The sequence below is a fragment of the Budorcas taxicolor genome, chromosome 1, assembly GCF_023091745.1.
Source record: "Budorcas taxicolor isolate Tak-1 chromosome 1, Takin1.1, whole genome shotgun sequence".
NCBI classification, from domain to species: domain Eukaryota; kingdom Metazoa; phylum Chordata; class Mammalia; order Artiodactyla; family Bovidae; genus Budorcas; species Budorcas taxicolor.
In genome coordinates, this window is record NC_068910.1 from 108,835,616 (window position 1) to 108,852,417 (window position 16,802).

Consider the following 16,802-nt stretch of genomic DNA (forward strand, 5'->3'; position numbering starts at 1 on the left):
CAAGTGAAGGTTGTATTAGAGGTGTGGGGTTAAATCCAATAGTTTAACTATTTTACAGCAGCATCTGTTCTGAAGTCTGGTTTTGGGGTGTACCAGCACAGATAAGGAGAAGGCAATGGCACCCCACTCCAGTACTCTGACCTGGAAAATCCCATGGATGGAGGAGCCTGGTGGGCTGCAGTCCATGGCATCGCTATGAGTTGAACACGACTGAGTGACTTCACTTTCACTTTTCACTTTCATGCATTGGAGAAGGAAATGGCAATCCACTCCAGTATTCTTGCATAGAGAATCCCGTGGTCAGAGGAGCCTGGTGGGCTGCTGTCCATAGGGTCGCACAGAGACTGAAGCGACTTAGCATGCATGCGTGCACTGTAGAAGGAAATGGCAACCGACTCCAGTGTTCTTGCCTGGAGAATCCCAGGATGGGGGGAGCCTGATGGGCTGCCATCTATGGGATCACACAGAGTCGGACACGACTGAAGCGACTTAGCAGCAGCAGCAGCAGCACAGATAAAAGAGAGAAGGCAGAGGGAGAAATACCAGGGCAGAGTGGTCAGCTGGATCTAGAGGATGAGCAGAGAAGTGGAGAACAGGACTCAGATGTTGACCCTGGGTGACAGGGAAGGTGGTGGAACACCACCAGAAGTGAGACAAAGCAATCAGAGAGCAATCCAAGAGTGACAGAGCCCAGGGGTGTGGGCACATGCCAGGTTTGAAGTGCAGTCTGGTCTTCCATATGCAGCTGTTTGGTAGGCATTGAAAACTTGGAGATGCTGCTTTGAGAATCATCATAGAAAAACTGCTGATACCATTCAAGTGGCTGAGGCAGCCCAGGGAGAAAATGTGATTCCCCCTCACCTGCCACTTTTTCCTTCTCCCAGAGTGGGTACTTCTGTATAATTTTCCCAAAGCCTGAGAAGTGAGTTTTATGCCCACATTCCCACTACAAGGCTGCCTGTCTTACTAACTGATAAGAGTGTGACTAGTTCTCAGAGTAGCCCTCTAAGGAGAAGTTTCTTTCCAGTACTTGAACAATGCACAGTGATTGAGCCGTTTTCCAAGCATCAATTGGCTCTCTGAGGGGAGGGAAACCCTGCCCCTCTCCTGTGGTTACCAGGCTGGCCCCTGGGCCATTGTATTTGGGCTGAACAGACAGAATACTTAAACTTGCAGTCTCTGAGGGAGACCCTTAGCACAGGGGTGTTCAGTAACTACAGGATGGTCCCCCTATAGCACATTTCCTTCCTTATTGGCAGTCTGAGAACGCCTGGAACAGAGCCATAGTTGATAGGTCGGCCTAAGAAAATAGTACTAATTGTCCATTGTTCTCCCTAGTTCTCTCATTGTGCTTCTTAGAAGCTAAAATCAACAACTCCAGCAGCATTTATATTTTTACAATATATATGCGTTATTATAATCAGAATAAAGTTTTATATAAAAAATAGTGCTGCTTGTGTCTGTCACTGTGAGAGAGATTGTCCTACTCAGAGTGATCCCTGCTACCCTGAAGGGACCCGTCAGGTGTTTAAATGTTTTTCATGTAATGGACTCTTTAGGGATCTATTGCAGTTTTTAGTTAACTCCTCTTTCTATAAAATGATACTTCTCTGAGGCCTCAAAACTGTCTGGTATCAGTGAATTTAAGCAAGAACTCCATTAAAAGACAGAGAACAGAAAAGGAATAGCTCTTTTTAAAAAAAGAGAAGGGGGAAAAAAACAGCCGACTGACTAAATGGTAAAGGCTGGTAATTTGTTCTTGAGGAATTGCTTTGAGTGGCTGCATTGAAGCAGGTCTTTATATGTACTTAATTGTTATGAGGGGCTTCCCTGGTAGGTCAGGCGTCCCTGATGGCTCAGAGGGTAAAGCGTCTGCCTGCAATGCAGGAGATCCGGGTTCATCCCTGAGTCGGGAAGGTCCTCTGGAGAAGGAAATGGCAACCTGCTCCAGTACTCTTGCCTGGAAAAGCCCAGGGACAGAGGAGCCTGTCAGGATACAGTCCGTGGGGTTGGAAAAAGAGTCAGACACGACTTAGCAACTAAACAGCAATTGTTGTGAGAGATAATTGGAGATCAATTTGAAGATTTTTCTCTAAAATGACAATTTTATTTGTGATAACTCCCTAAGTTTACAGTTATTTAATTCTGAATTGGAAGCAGAATTTAGAGACTGACAGGGTTGAACCCTGGGCTTCCCGTGTGCCTCAAGGGGTAAAGAATCTGCCTACAATGCAGGAGATGCTGGAGATGTGTTTGATTCCTGAGTCAGAAAGATCCCCTGGAGGAGGGCATGGCTCCCCACTCCAGTATTCTTGCCTGGAGAATCCCATGGACAGAGGAGCCTGGCAGGCTACAGTCCATGAGGTCTCAAAGAGTCTCACACGACTGAAGCAACTGAGCAAGCATGCATGCAAGCTTGAACCCTAACACTTCTCCCCCTGAGCTCAAAAAATACACAATTCTTTTTTTGTAAACTGATTTTGGGACCTTAAGTCTTTCCTTGTAAGTCATGATGCTGCTTGAGAAATGGAAACCCTAAATTAGGGTATGCCATCCCAGGAAGATTTTCTAGGGTTCTGCAAAGGCAGAAGTCTCACCACCTCTGGGCTAAGCTGGTGGTGCTTGTCTTTTTGATGACTAGACCTTGAGCCCTAGATTGCCTTCTCTGGAGATTTTAGGTCAGGACTATCAGGACTGTCAACGTGGTCACCTGCTTAAAAACTTTGATGTGTGAGGTTGTGATGTTGCTTCTGTGGATCATTGTCACTCATTTCTGATGCTTTTCACTCCAGCCATCTCTGAGGAGATCAGGTACCTCTGTTCTTCACAGACTGATAGGCTGTCCAAGCTCATCCTTCACTCCTGGAGTCTGTGCCTTTGCTTACAGACTCCTGTTTTAGGATAGAGTGGGCTAAGTGGCCCCTGGCAGCTTGTACCTCTCCTTGGTCTTGCTTTCTCGCATCTTCTGTCCACAGCATCGTCCCCAGTCAGTCTTCCCCATGCCTGCCCATTGGTGTGGGGCTTGGCCTCTCACCTTCGTTATCTCTTAACAGTGGTCTGCAGATGGGAGGAGCTGAAAGAGGAGGCAGATTGCTGCTCTCGTCTGTAGTAACCTTGGAAGGTTTCAGAAGAGGTCAGGCTCAAGCCAGACCTTTCGCTGTAGATTAGAGCAGAGAATTCTCTCCAGGTAGAGCAGTGGGGAGGAGGCAGGGAAAAGCCCCGTGTGTGTACGTAGGGGTGTTCCCAGGGTTCTGGCTGAAGCGGCAGACTGTGAGGCAGAGCGCAAGCAGCTAATGTCAGGTGCCCTGTCTGTGTTCTGAGCAGGATTAGATATGATTTATTATGCATCATCTCTAAAACTGTGATGATATCCATTTTACAGGGTTATTACGAAATAAAATAACAGTGTATAAAGCATTGGTTTTCTCTGACCTCACTACCCAGAGAACTTCTTTGAGGACAGATTGTCCCTAGCATGGTAGTCAAGGACCTTCAGGTTCTGACAGTACTGTGCCCTGTGCATCTTGTTGTTGTTTACTCGCTTAGTCATGTCCGACTCTTTGTGACCACTCCCCAGCCGTGTCAACATCAGCCACACTGCATCACTCACTGTTCCTCAAATGCTGGTTTTCTGCTCTCCTGCCTGCCCCCGCACCTCTGCTCTGAGATCCTCCTGGAATCTCTATCCCAGTTTTCCTTCTCTCTCAGACAGCTACCTCTCCTCCAGTCAGATCCTATCTGTGTCTGAAACCTGACCCCTGAACCCTGTCCTGGGTAATCTACTCCTCCTCCAAAGGCCTACAGAACTTGCTATCTATAGAATTCCTTTTCCGTATTGTGCTCTTAATTACCTTTTAAGGTAGTTATCAACTCCTGCCTTAGATTCTAAGTCTTATCACCTGCGTCGCTGTCTTGCATGGCAATGAGTAAATGTTAGGTGTTTCATAAGTGTTTGTGGGTTCATTCTTGTAAGTGATTTGTTGAGGAATGAATGGTGCTTGTATCCTCATAGAAGACATGGAATCACCTTTGGTGATTCTGTATTATAAGCTAATACAAATGGGATTGAAACTCCTCACAGAAGACTTTAGAAAGTTCTAAACAGTCAAGGGTTATTTCTTAAGTTCTTAGGAATCCTGCTGAAACCCACCTTTCCCCCATTTTGCCAACCAAAGCAAAGTTGATTGGTTGTCTAGACTAATGTTTCTTCCAAAGGCATGTGAAGAATGGAAAGCTCATCTGAAAATATTGGTTTGTAGTATGCTATCTTTGAAAGAGACAAAGGTAAAAGGTATTAATACAAATAAAAACATTCAAATATGCATGTGCTCCAGGCCAATCTATCAAATTAGTAGAAACAAGCCTTATGCAATGAAACTCCTCAGCATAGATTTTTAAAGTTGCTTTGAGGCTTATTTTAGTCTGGTTCAAGATTCTCATCTCTGTATATCAGATATAGGAAGCTCTTGAAGAACAGTGGATCTTTCTCCTTAGTACCCACCCTGTTCAATTTATCATTATCAGTGGATTGATCCGTTGTATCCATTGTGGTTCTTTGAAGAGGAGACACTAATGCTGAGATGCTGTGCATGTCACTGAGACAGGGGTGCTATGTCAGTAAACCTGCTCCACCCTTCCAGAGGCCTAACGAGTGGCAGAGAGTGAGACAGCCTTTGTAGGTCTGGTAGCACCCCACTCCAATACTCTTGCCTGGAAAATCCCAAGGACGGAGGAGCCTGGTGGGCTGCAGTCCATGAGGTCGCCAAGAGTTGGACACAACTGAGCGACTTCACTTTCACTTTTCACTTTCATGCTTGGAGAAGGAAATGGCAACCCACTCCAGTGTTCTTGCCTGGAGAATCCCAGGGACAGAGGAGCCTAGTGGGCTGCCGTCTGGGGTCGCACAGAGTCAGACACGACTGAAGCAACTTAGCAGCAGCAGCAGCAAGGTACTTAGAGGTGTGTTGGCTGGTTAACTTGCTCAACTCCTTAAGGATTCTTTATCCTACAGTTTTGCCTTTCAGGAGCACTTGCTCTGACCGCACAGTAGAAGGATCCACCAGTTGCAAAGGAAAGGACTTGGAGCTTAATCTAAATGAAAATGAGTTTTAAGGAGTTTGAAGGTTTGCGGATTTTATTGAACCACTTATCTGCCTTATTCTTTCTTGGATTTGCTTCACTGTGGCCTAAGGTGAATGGAGTCCTTTGTTTTGGCTCATCCAAACTGCTCTCTTTAATGTATGTTCTGGACCATTCCCAAGAAATGCTGTAGGGTTATGCTGAGGCCCAGGGACCTGGAGGTGAAACAGAGCTTGTAGTTGTCAGACAGCCTGCTACTGCTCGAAGAATCAGACATCTATGCTTTGCTACTGTTGTAAAACTGGGAACCTTTCCACCTTATTAGACGGCAGTTTTTATTGAGCTTTTCTTTTGAATAAAAAGAAAACCTGGAGAATAAGCCATCTGTTTGTCATGCCAGCCACTAGAGGGTGGAATAGTCACACTTCCTGAAACAGGTGTCATTCATTCTGGTAGAGCAAGACTAGAGTCAGAACATATTTGCTAGTGTTTATCAATATATCAATAGAACTGTCTAAAACAATGGAATCCTTTGTGTGTGTGTGTGCTGAGTGGCTTTAGTTATGTCCAACTCTTTGCAGCGCTATGGACTGTAGCCACCAGGCTCCTCTATCCATGGGATTCTCCAGGCAGGAATACTGGAGTCCGTTGCCTTGCTCTCCTCCAGGGGATCTTCCTGACCCAAAGATCGGACCTGTGTCTCTCATGTCTCCTGCATTGGCAGGTGGGTTCTTTACCATCAGTGCTGCCTGGGAAGCCCAATTCCTTCTTTAGGTACATAGTAAGCAGCAGAGGAACTTGCTAAAAAATGCAGCTTCCTGCGCCCTTCCCTCAGAGATTGGGATTTGATAGCCCTGAGTGGGACATCAGGGGATTTTCATAATGTGTTTTGAATTTTACTTTGAGAAATGTAGATCCTATTGTTTTGGGCATGCATTATTGCCTAATTATTTTTTCTCTTAGGATTGCAAAGCAAAATGATTATCTGGAGGAAAAGAGTATCAGAAGCCAAAATGTAGGGAAACTAGAGTGTTATTAAAGCTCTCTCCCTGCCTTTGTCTAACAAGTTTCAAAGGAAGACTCACTTGGTAAAGATTAAGAATCAAAACAGCTGTGAAAAATATGTTTTTGTGTGGAGTTATATTTTAGTCAATAAAGATCACAGAATCCTTTTACAAGTCTAAAAATTTTAAATTAAATACCCCTTTTATGGTCATCTCACAGTGCAACCTAGTTTATCCTTTGCCTAATGTCTTGGCATTCTGAAATGTAATTGTAGAAACTCTCTAAGTACTAATAGAATTTATATAATCCTATCATCATCTTAACACATAAAGAGACTTTCCTTTGTATGTAAAGATCCAGTTGTTGTAATGTACAATGTCCTTCTTGTAAGGATGAGTCAGAGAGCAGTGGCCTCCTTGGGAAAGCTTTGCAAATGGTCTTAAAAGGCAAGAAGAATGTCATTAAAATAAAATGACAAAATAAAATAAAATCATTCAAAACTGTGATAGAATGCTGCAGCTCAAAAAGTTAAAAGGATCAGGGACTGAGTAAAATGAATCTTGATTCTGAAGCTAGGACCTCAGATGAAATGAGAGGAAGATATTTTTTCAGATGTTTACAGAAACAGTCATGTCTCCTATGAGCCTCTCAAGGGCCTTCTTTTCTTCAAGAACACAACCCTCCACTTCCACATATCTCATATGAAGATTTTCCAGTGACACTTCTTCTCTCCTTCCTAGTTTTCAGGATTCGTCTGTGATTTTATGTGCAATAAAAAGAAGTCCTGGAACCCCACATACACATATGCACACACAAGCACACAGAGTTATGAAGAATTATTTTTGAAATTAAAGGCCAAAAATCTAGTCTGTGTCATTCTTATGGTCATCTCACAGTGCAACCTAGTTTAAGCTTTGCCTAATGTCTTGGCATTCTGAAATGTAGTTGTAGAAACTTTCTAAGTACTAATAGAATAGTTGTATGACTTTTATGGAAAAGAAACTTTTTTTTAAGAGATGATGCTCTCTTTACCATAAACTTTGGTTAGTAGCACTTTTAGTAATCTATATATGTTATTAATACAACAGTTTTCATAAATTTTGACGTGGATATGAATTGTTACACTGAAGTAGTCCTAGTAGAGGAACCTCTAAAAGAGGGTCAGTTCCTTGAAAGTCCAGTAGATTTCCAATAATGTTAATTATTTGGGAAGCCTATTTGTAGTTAATATCTGGAGCAAGATGATGAAATGAGAATTTGTGCATTATAATCATAGAGCACAGGACTTGGGGTATTAACTTTATTATATAAAATTGCTTGGCTCACATAAGATAAGAAATTGAGTCCTTACAAAATAGTTCAACTAATGAATAGTCCAGAACCTCTCAAACTCTTAGTTACAAGTGTGCCAAAATGGGTCTTTTCCTCAGTACCTGGGGCAGCCGGGAATAGCCTGGGGGTGACAGGAATCCCTCAGCCCATCACCTCTGCCTCTTTAACCATCCAGTGTGTTTTCTGTTTGTGTCATTATGTGACGTAAGTGGGGAAACGCTGGGAAGACTTTGTATTTTAATTCTTTCTAGTTTCTGTTTATTATTAGTTGATTATAAACTATTTCTGTTTTTTATTAGTTGATCACTATTCACCAAAACTTTATATGTACTCTTTTGATTATCATCTTAAAAGATATCCCATGTGGCAATATTATCAGTGTCTACTTTAAAAGATGTAAAATAACAGTTGTAGTTTCTTCTAAAGTTCTAATTCAAGGTAACTTAAAAATAAAAACAGTTTTGGAAAACATTTAGACTGTCATGTATTTTGTAATACAGTTGGGTCACTGCCGATTCCCATGATAAATGTGTTTAAACAGAAGCTTTCTCATTCATCACTAACCTCAGTTTTCATCCAAATTTATTTAATGATGATGCAAGCCCACAGCGTTGGTGTTGCAGTTCATCACCATGGAAGTGTTTCTGTCAACAAATCCTTGCTTTGCTATCATGAAATTGATTTTGCAGGGAAAGGAGGATAATTGTGAAAGATGGCTTTTACTTCTAAAGATCTTCACAGTTTTCCTGGGTGTCTAAATGAATTGTGTTTAAAATCAATAACTGGCAATAAAATTGACCACACTAAATTAACAGCTATAAGGTTGGAAAAGGGAAAATGGCAGTGAGCTACTTTGTCTGAAATCATGTTTTTGGAATGTGGCTTGGGGACCAGATTTGTAATATGAAATGTTCATCTGAAAGCTGTTGTTCTCTGCTACAGAGGTACAGGTTATGCTGACAGTCCCAGTATCAGAATTCCTAGGATGCTTTTTTTATCTTTAAGAATTACTGAGTTTTTCTCACCTACCTTGAAAATCAGATAACAATAATCACAGAAGAAACTTCCTGAACTAACATACAGTATTTTTAAAAATATGCCTTTTCTATAACTTATGTTTGTAACTATCTTTGCTTTTTATTTGCTTGTTGGGAGGTAAAAAAAAAAAAAAAAAACAACCTACAGTCAAGCTTAAGCTTCTGAATGCAGACTACTAACAAGCAAGGTAGAAAGCAGCTACCTTAAGTAATTCAAACTATTCTGGGAACCAAACAGGAGAAAAGAACAATAATGACATTTTTGGTTCGAAGCAGACTGGTCAAGAGCATATGTTTTAGTGGCTGATTCTAGCATATGTTTTAGTGGCTGTTTAGATGTAGACAAACATTTTAAGGGGATTTTTAATGTATGGTAGAAACACAGTCAACTCTTGATTGTCAAGGTAACTTGTATTTCCAAATGTGCTTTTTCTGGCTTCCTAACATACGTCTTACTTTCACCTGACATGCCTCAGCTCATACATGCTCACAGAAGCAAATTAATATTATTTTATTCAGCGATTATGAGTAAACATTTTATTAAGTTCCTAAATTCCTAATATGTGCTAAATACTGTGCTGGGCACCAGTAATATTAGGATACATCTCAAGCATGAAGTCAAGTTTGCTCCTGTGAGATCTTGTAGTTCACCTTGAAATCAAAGAGCCATAAAATTGTATTTATTTCAACTACTTCCTTCTCTAATATGTGATCAGAAGTTGACTATAAATGGGAAATAGATCCTGTTTGTTTTTAATGAATTAACAGACATTATGAACAGGAAATAAAATTCTATTACACATGCAAAAAAAAAAAAAAAACACAGAATGACCAAAAGAAAATTCAGCAAGCAGTGGTAAAAATAACATTATTTACTGCTTTATAATGTTAAAGTATTTCACCGAGACAAGTTGCAGTCAAATTAATGTGAGTTATGGAAAATGAAATACATAAAGATGTATTTAAACAAGTGCAGACTAAATATTTTCCATACAGGGTATGTAAATGAAAAGATATACAGTAAGTGCACACTTGATATGACTATGCAGGCAACACTTAGTTAGTTTCAGATATTCTTGGATAGTTCATGCATAAACCTTCCCAAAGTACAAGTTCAGTCAGTCTTTGGGGGCATGTGGAGGGATAATTAAAAAGGACTGAGTTCCTTGCAATAATATCAGTATAAACCGGATAAGGAAGGGTCGTCAGTTATATATATTACTTACTGTAATTTGTGATTGTCGAGGAAGAGGTGTGGCTGTTGGTGTGATAGTAATACTGCTGGTGACTTTATTGGCTGTTTTGTTTAGTGCCCCGTTAGTTAAGCCTTGAGTTCTGTTATCCTGCAGTGGTGCTGAAGGGCTGGCAGGTCTCACGGGGCTGGCTATAGCTTGCATGTAAGGACTTCCTAAGTGAATGTGGATTTTATTATCCTCAGTAGTTATCACACTTGAACTGTTACTGTTTGAACGTTGAAACTGCCATGATGATTGCCGGTCAGGGGAGACTCTGAAAATTGCGTGCTTGGCACTGATTTCTATCGGCTCGGGAGAGCGTCCCTGCTCAGGGGAGCTAGCTGAACCAGTAACAGCCAAAACCTGAATAGGTGACATTGTCCTTTCTGGAGTTATGGAACCACAGGACTCTGGGGTCTGTGCCCTGGCAAAGGTTGCCATGGTAATTGGGGACATGCCTTGCTCTAAATTCATCAGGCCTTCAGCAGAGGTTTTTGATTTCACTGGTGTTATGGAGGCATTTTGGAGGATGGTGATCCTTTGCTTTGGGGTGCCACAGTTTGGTATCACTGCAGTGCTTGTGTAAGAGTGAGGACTCTCTGTGGTTGGACTTGTGATTTCAAGAGTGGCTGTGTTTTGGACATGGTCTGGAGTAACCTTTATATGAAGTGGTTGCCCAGGTATGTGGCTTAGCACTAAATCTCCAGGTTGCATGAAGTTGCCATTGGGTTTAGTCTGTATTTTGCCATTCTGAGGATGGCCCTCCTTGGACTTCATCCAAGGAATCCAGAGCTTCCTGTTAACAGGACAGGGAGTAGATGAGTTGCATTTGAAGGAAAGCACAGACTCCTCATCATTAGGGTCCTCGTCCTGGTCCTCACTCTCCTCATATAACTGACCATTGATGACTGCTCGTTCCAGAGGAATGAGACTCTTATAATCAGGTGGCTCATTGTCTGCTGTTTCTGTTTGAACTTCTTTAGAAAACACTTGAGGGTCAGAGATTCTTCTTCCATTGAGATTGGGCCGGAGGCTCTTACTGAAGTGACGGTACCGCTCTAACTCTTTAGTGAGGTTTTCAATCTCTCTTCCTAAATCTCTGTTCCTGTTCTCTTGTTGACTGAGTTTCTTTTGCAGAACCGAATGATCTCCCTGGAGGTGACATATCAGGTCCTCAGTTGCCATGTATTCGTGAATTTTCTCTTTCAGTGCATCCACTTCTCTTGAGAGGTGACCTGACTTAGCTTCTTCTTCTTGAAGCCTTTTGAAAAGCCATTGTTCGTGGCTGGACTCTGTCTTTTCTGCCAACTTGTACTTGGCAAGTTCCATTTTAACATGCTCCAGCTCTTCAGATAAAAACTGAGCTTTGTCGCGTTCATTAGCATACCTTCGTTCCAGCGTCTCATACTCATCTTCAGTTTTCATGAGGTCATCCTCGATGGCTTTCATATCCTTTAACTTCAGTTTCAGTCTCTCCACTTCTTGAGAAAGCTCTTTAATCTTATTGTTCTCTTGGTGTAATGCTGTTGTGGATTTACCAGAATCCTGATTTAATTTGTTTTTTAGGAAATCTTTCTCAATTGCTTCCAAGGATTGAAGCCTATTTTTCAACACATTAACCTTGGACAGGAGATCATTTCCTTTCTCTTCCTCTGCTTTCAGTTTGCTTTTTAGATCGTCTCTCTCTTTGGTTACACTGTACATTTTTTCTTCCACATCAGTTTTGGACTTCAGTGCCCTTTTAGTTTCCTCAATCAACTTCTCCGTAACTGCTGTCACTTTATTTTGCTCCACTTGAAGCTGAGAAGCAGCAGCTTGTAACTTATCTTCAGTTTGCTTTAATTTTTCACTCATTGTTTTCCGTTCATCTACTAGCATCACAGTTAATGTTTTCAGTTTAGTTAAATCCTCTTTTAAGGTGAATTCTGTCTTTTCCAGACGACTTTCAATGGTTTCTAGCTCTTTGATCCTTATCTTTAAACTCTCTAGTTCCTGAGACAGTTGCTTTGTGGTCATCCTTTCTTTTTCTAAATTGCATTTCAGCGAGTAGCATTCTTGTTTGCTTTTGCTGAAAGCATCTTCTAATTTTTCCAGAGCCATAATCCTTTTATTGAGTTTTTCAACCTCAAGTTTAAAGTCTTTACTCTGTGATGTTTCCTTTTCTAGCCTCTTATTGAGATCTCTGCACTGCTCCTCCATTTTTATGAGCTCTTCATCCTTCCCTTCCATTTCTAGCACACGTTTCCTGAGCTCCTCTACCTCAGTCATGATACTAGAGTTTCCATATTCTCCCTTGTTAATTTTTTCTTTAATATCTTGCAGCTCTTCTTCTGCTTTTCGTAAAGACCTGTTTGTCTCTTCTAACTCATCAATTTGCCGGCTGAGTGCTGCCAGCTTTTGTCGAAGCTGGCGATTTTGGCTGTCCTCATTGGTGAGCTTTGCCATGATTGTTTCTTGGTTCTGGTGAAATTTTGTGGTCTGCGTTTGCAGTTCGTTTTCTAGTCTGGTTGCCTTCTGTTCCTCTTCCTGAGCTCTGGCTTCAGCAAGGGCTAGTTTAGCATGTGTTTCCTTTGCCCTTGTGGTTAGGTCCTGGATTTTCTGTCTTTGAAGGGCAAGCTGTGCCGTCAGCCTTTGTTGTTCGTCCACCACCATCAAAGCAAAAGATTTCAGTTTGGTCAGCTCCTCTTTCAGGGCGGTGACCCTCTTCTCTTTTTCTTGCTCCTTCTTCTCCTGGGACTCAGTTTCTTGGTCAATCAGCCTTTTTAATCTGAAAAATACAAGAGTGCATTCTGTTTTGTAACTGGTGGTTTAGTAACTTATGGGCTGTGAGTAAACATGTATGTAATTTAGACAGTATCAACTCATACCATAATGGAAAGGAGTTCCTGAATTTGATGGAGGTGGGGAATCTTGCTTTTTTTTCCACTTCCTGCTTTCTTCCCACCCCTCATTGATTGTTAACAGTTTTAGTTCACCAGGAGCCTTGGTGAAAGAGTAAGGACAAGAATGTTTGGTTTAAATTGCTTGTGTAATATATAATCAATAGACATTATAGCCTGAAGATTGTAAAAACAAGCACAAGCTTGAGACTCGGACCAAGCTTCAAGACTGGCCCTACCTACTCTTACCAACTAATTAACTTGGTCAGTTACTTAACATCCCCTGGGCTTCAGTTTCCTCTGTGAAAACTGGAGGTGATAACTTTATTATCCAGGGGCCATTTGTGAAAACTAAATGAGATAATTTATCTAAGATTCTCACAGTGCTGACCCATAAGCATTTGAGAAGTTTTGTTGCTGTTGATCTGTTTTATTAATGTGGTTATTATTGTATTTATCAAATGGTTTGCTTGAAACATTATGTGATTACTAATGTTTGATCAGCTTCCTTATTCTTAAGATTAAATTTATTCACATTGCTTATAAGTTAGGCACTTTACTAATGGACCTATTTGCCAGTTTAAACTTGGCTTACACTAGCCTGACGTTGTGTCAGGAATCCATGCACATCTATCTTTATTCCTACAGTGGATGGTAGTTGAATGAGAGGAACTGACAAATACCTGAAGGGGTTTAGACTTTTCATAACATATGGGAAGAGCATGGGATTTTATACAAAAGAGCTTTATGAGTGTCAGATATTAGAAATGATGGAGGAAAAACTCTTTATCAGGAACCCTTTTGAATCATAAGTCCTTTGAATGATGACTTTGATAACATGTTATTTTTTTTTCATGTTTTAAATTTGTCAACAAAACATGGAAGACATATTGCATGCAGTATAAACTCTCTCTTCCACACACTTTTTCCCTCAGTATTGAGGTCACAGTTTTAAATTTGTGGCACTCCTAATTACACCGGGAATGGCCGATTATAGAGGATGTAATTACAGCTTTGCAGTATTGTTATACAGAAGCTAAAATAGGATGGAATCCCTGAAGAATTTAACTGAAGGACTTGTCATGGGTGAAAAGTTGTAAATATTTGTTTTCTTGATGAAGCATAGAGAGTTTTAGCGTATCTTATCTACTAGGAATGAGTTAATTATCCAACGCAAGTCTTTAATCCTTGCCACAGAACTTTCCTTTAAAAATTATTTAAGTATGTGAGAGGACATTGTACAGGGAAATTAACTTGGGGTATTCTTGGAAATAGAGTCCTTTTTGAGATTCGAATCTGCTCTTCTGTAATTACACTACGCAAGAGGCAGTGTGTTTAAAATAATTGTATGATGTAAGAACTTTCAAACTTTTTTATGGGGAGGATCCACTTTTAGTTTTTCCTGTTTTGAGAACCTGACTGGCTGGCCCAAGGGTTGTGGCCTGTGCACTTCTGAGGAAGCTGGGGTGGGTTGGTTGATGATCTAATCCACACTCTTGGCAGGCTTGCCCAGGGCTTCTGGCCCTGCCCCATTCCCATTTGATACACATGGGAACCTGAGAAGAGAAGCATAGTGCATCCTGAAAAGGCAGTGGGGCTTCACAACTCAGTGGCAGAGTCCATGGTAAACTGTGCCAGTGATGAAGTCGTTACAGAAACTGGCAAAGTGCTTCTTCCTCCCACATGAGCATTAGGATGGTATTTAACAATACTGCAGTGAAATATTTTCCCCTCTCTACATCACAGTTCTTAGAATTTTATTAGAGAATAGTTTCACAAAAGCTTTTCAGGATTTCTTTTCAGCTTATTAAACAATGCCATGTGCTATTTCATTTTCATGAGAAGAAGGTATGTTTTCTTAGGATATGAGGAAGGGAAGATTGTTTGGAGTATGATGAAAAGAGCATTAAAATTGAATGGTCATCAGTGGATCCTGGCATTGCCAAAACTGGCAAAAAAGAGTTTAAAGACATTTCAGTTGTTTCCACTGTGTTCAGTGTTTTCTTGGAGCAAGCATGATGCATCTTTTTCAGCATGGTGCAAGTTCATTTAGCTTTTTCTGTAGTTTCTGAAAATCGGCTGGTATCCCCATCAGTTTCCAAGCTCCATTTTACATGGTTAGACACGTAAAAGTGACAATTTGAATACATATGCCTCAGCATTTCCTTACTACTTGTTTCTTAACAACCTGCTATTTCCCTGGGCCAGTCCCATGAGCACACCTTAGGTAGTCTGGTAAAGCCTTTCAGGGAAGAAGATAGGAATTTATATGCAGAAAGAGTTACACCCCCAACCATCAACCAGCAGAAACCATGATAGGAGGGAGGCCCTGATGGATCAATCCCGGGGCCAGCTGGGTGCTTGCTACACATTGTGCTATTACACATTGCAGGGATGTGTATATGTGTGAGAGAGAGACAGAAAGAGACAGAGACACCAGTCATGCTACTGAATTGGAATCAGCTTTTCTGGTATGGTGAATGGGTTTATCCTGAATCATTCACTATTTCTTGCCAGAAGCATTTTGAAGGATAAAGTTTGAGGTTTATAGTCTTGAAGAAAGGTGTTTCTTTGGAAAGTTACTAGTCTTACAAGATTTCAAGCTGCAAGCCCGACCTGTTGTGTGTAGTGCCCTAAACAAGAAAGCTATTGACTGCATGTTAGTCATTTCAGGTTAACAATCACTTATCTAAAACTTTTGAAGCCAAATGTTTCCAAAATTCTAGAGTTTTCCAATTTTAGAAAGGCAGTAAGGAGCATCTACCACATATTATATAATAGCTCCAGTAAGGTCTGTGGCACCATCTCCTAAGCAAATCTTGCAATACTTCCATAGTGAGCTATGTGAATAGGTACACTAAGTGGAGTAATTAATATAATAAATAGCCTCACATCTATTCAGGTTTCACAGACAAATTAGTTCATGTAAGGAGAAGTTTTGCTGTCACAATTTAGCAATTGAGGGTCCCCTGAGGCAGCTTTCTTCCTTGGGATTTAAACCAAACAGTAATAGTTTTGTTTCCTTTATCTTTCTTTGCATGTTAACGGGTTTTAGGTATTGAAGCTGACTGATTTTATATGTAACAAGGTTATCATTGACTCTGGTTTTACTAGTAACAGCAGGTAAGTAAATCTGAGAGCTTTTAATCAGGATACTTATAATCTTGAAAGCAGCACAGATCTTGAGATATCCAGATATGAAATTCTTCCATCAGAACTGTGAGGTCAAATTATTGCTCCTTCTCCCATGAATAGTTCCAATTAATATGCCTTAGTGCCTTTTCCAGTTGGTAGGTTTGTATAATCTATGCTAGGGGTTCTTTATCTTCAGCACTACTGATATTTTGGGCCAACTGATTCTTTATGGTGGGGGCCCTTGTAATATGTTTTAGCAGCGTCCTTGGTCTCTGCCCAGTAGACGCCCACCCAGAGCATCTCACCAGTTGTGACAACCAAGAATATCTCCAGACACTGCCCAATGTCTTCCGGGGTGCAGAACCACCCCCCATTGAAAACCACTGTGATCTACACCTGTGTATGTATTGTGTGTTTATAGACATGTGTATCTATCAGTCTGTCATTAGAAGTTAGGCTCTTTATGGTCCTGCCTTACTCAGCTTTCCCACCCGCATTACACCTGATGGCGGCATCTTCGCTTTACCTGTGCTTCTCACAGTTTAACGTTCAATTGAATCACGTGGGAATCTTGTTAAATGGTGAATTCCAATTCTGAAGGCCAAGAGTGGACCTCAACATTCGCATTATAACAAGTTCCCAGGTGATGTCAGGACGAAGACTTTACTATTTATGTGTCAGATGTTTTGTAGTAATGGTATTCTGGCTGAATATTAACTTACCTAATTGTTCATTATTAGTAATATCCCAAACTGTGGGTGGGTATAGCCTGTATTCCTGACCTACAGGGCCATCCATTTTCCTCACAGAGAACATCCAGCAGAACTAATGACTAATCTAAAATCTGTTGTTATTACTGGAAAAATGACTTAAAATGCGTATCAGAAGTGTTTGAGTTAGTAACTAAATTTTCTCCTTTAAAAAGGCAGTAAATAACTTTAGTTTCAACCCAAAGACTAAAATGTATGAGACTGTATAATGGTTACCTTTTAGGGCTGGTGACGTGCTGCCAAGCACTGGGCTAAGTCTTTAACTATAGCTGTTGGTTCTGATTCTCATGGTAAGCCTGTAGGGTTTGAGATTATTCTGTTTTACAGAGA

At 40.9% G+C, this 16,802-nt stretch overlaps 2 protein-coding genes across 3 annotated transcripts in view; one reads left to right on the top strand and one right to left on the bottom strand.

Annotated features, from left to right (window-relative positions):
• The window catches only part of CMSS1 (cms1 ribosomal small subunit homolog), a 399,921-nt gene that overhangs the window by 18,816 nt on the left and 364,303 nt on the right, over positions 1 to 16,802 (top strand). The gene's annotated exons all lie outside the window — the stretch shown is intronic.
• Positions 1 to 16,802, bottom strand: part of FILIP1L (filamin A interacting protein 1 like) — a 114,006-nt gene that overhangs the window by 7,308 nt on the left and 89,896 nt on the right. Inside the window, exon 4 of the mRNA XM_052642216.1 lies at positions 9,680 to 12,455. Within this exon, the coding sequence (XP_052498176.1) occupies positions 9,680 to 12,455 (2,776 nt within the window). The remainder of the gene's footprint in view (positions 1 to 9,679; positions 12,456 to 16,802) is intronic.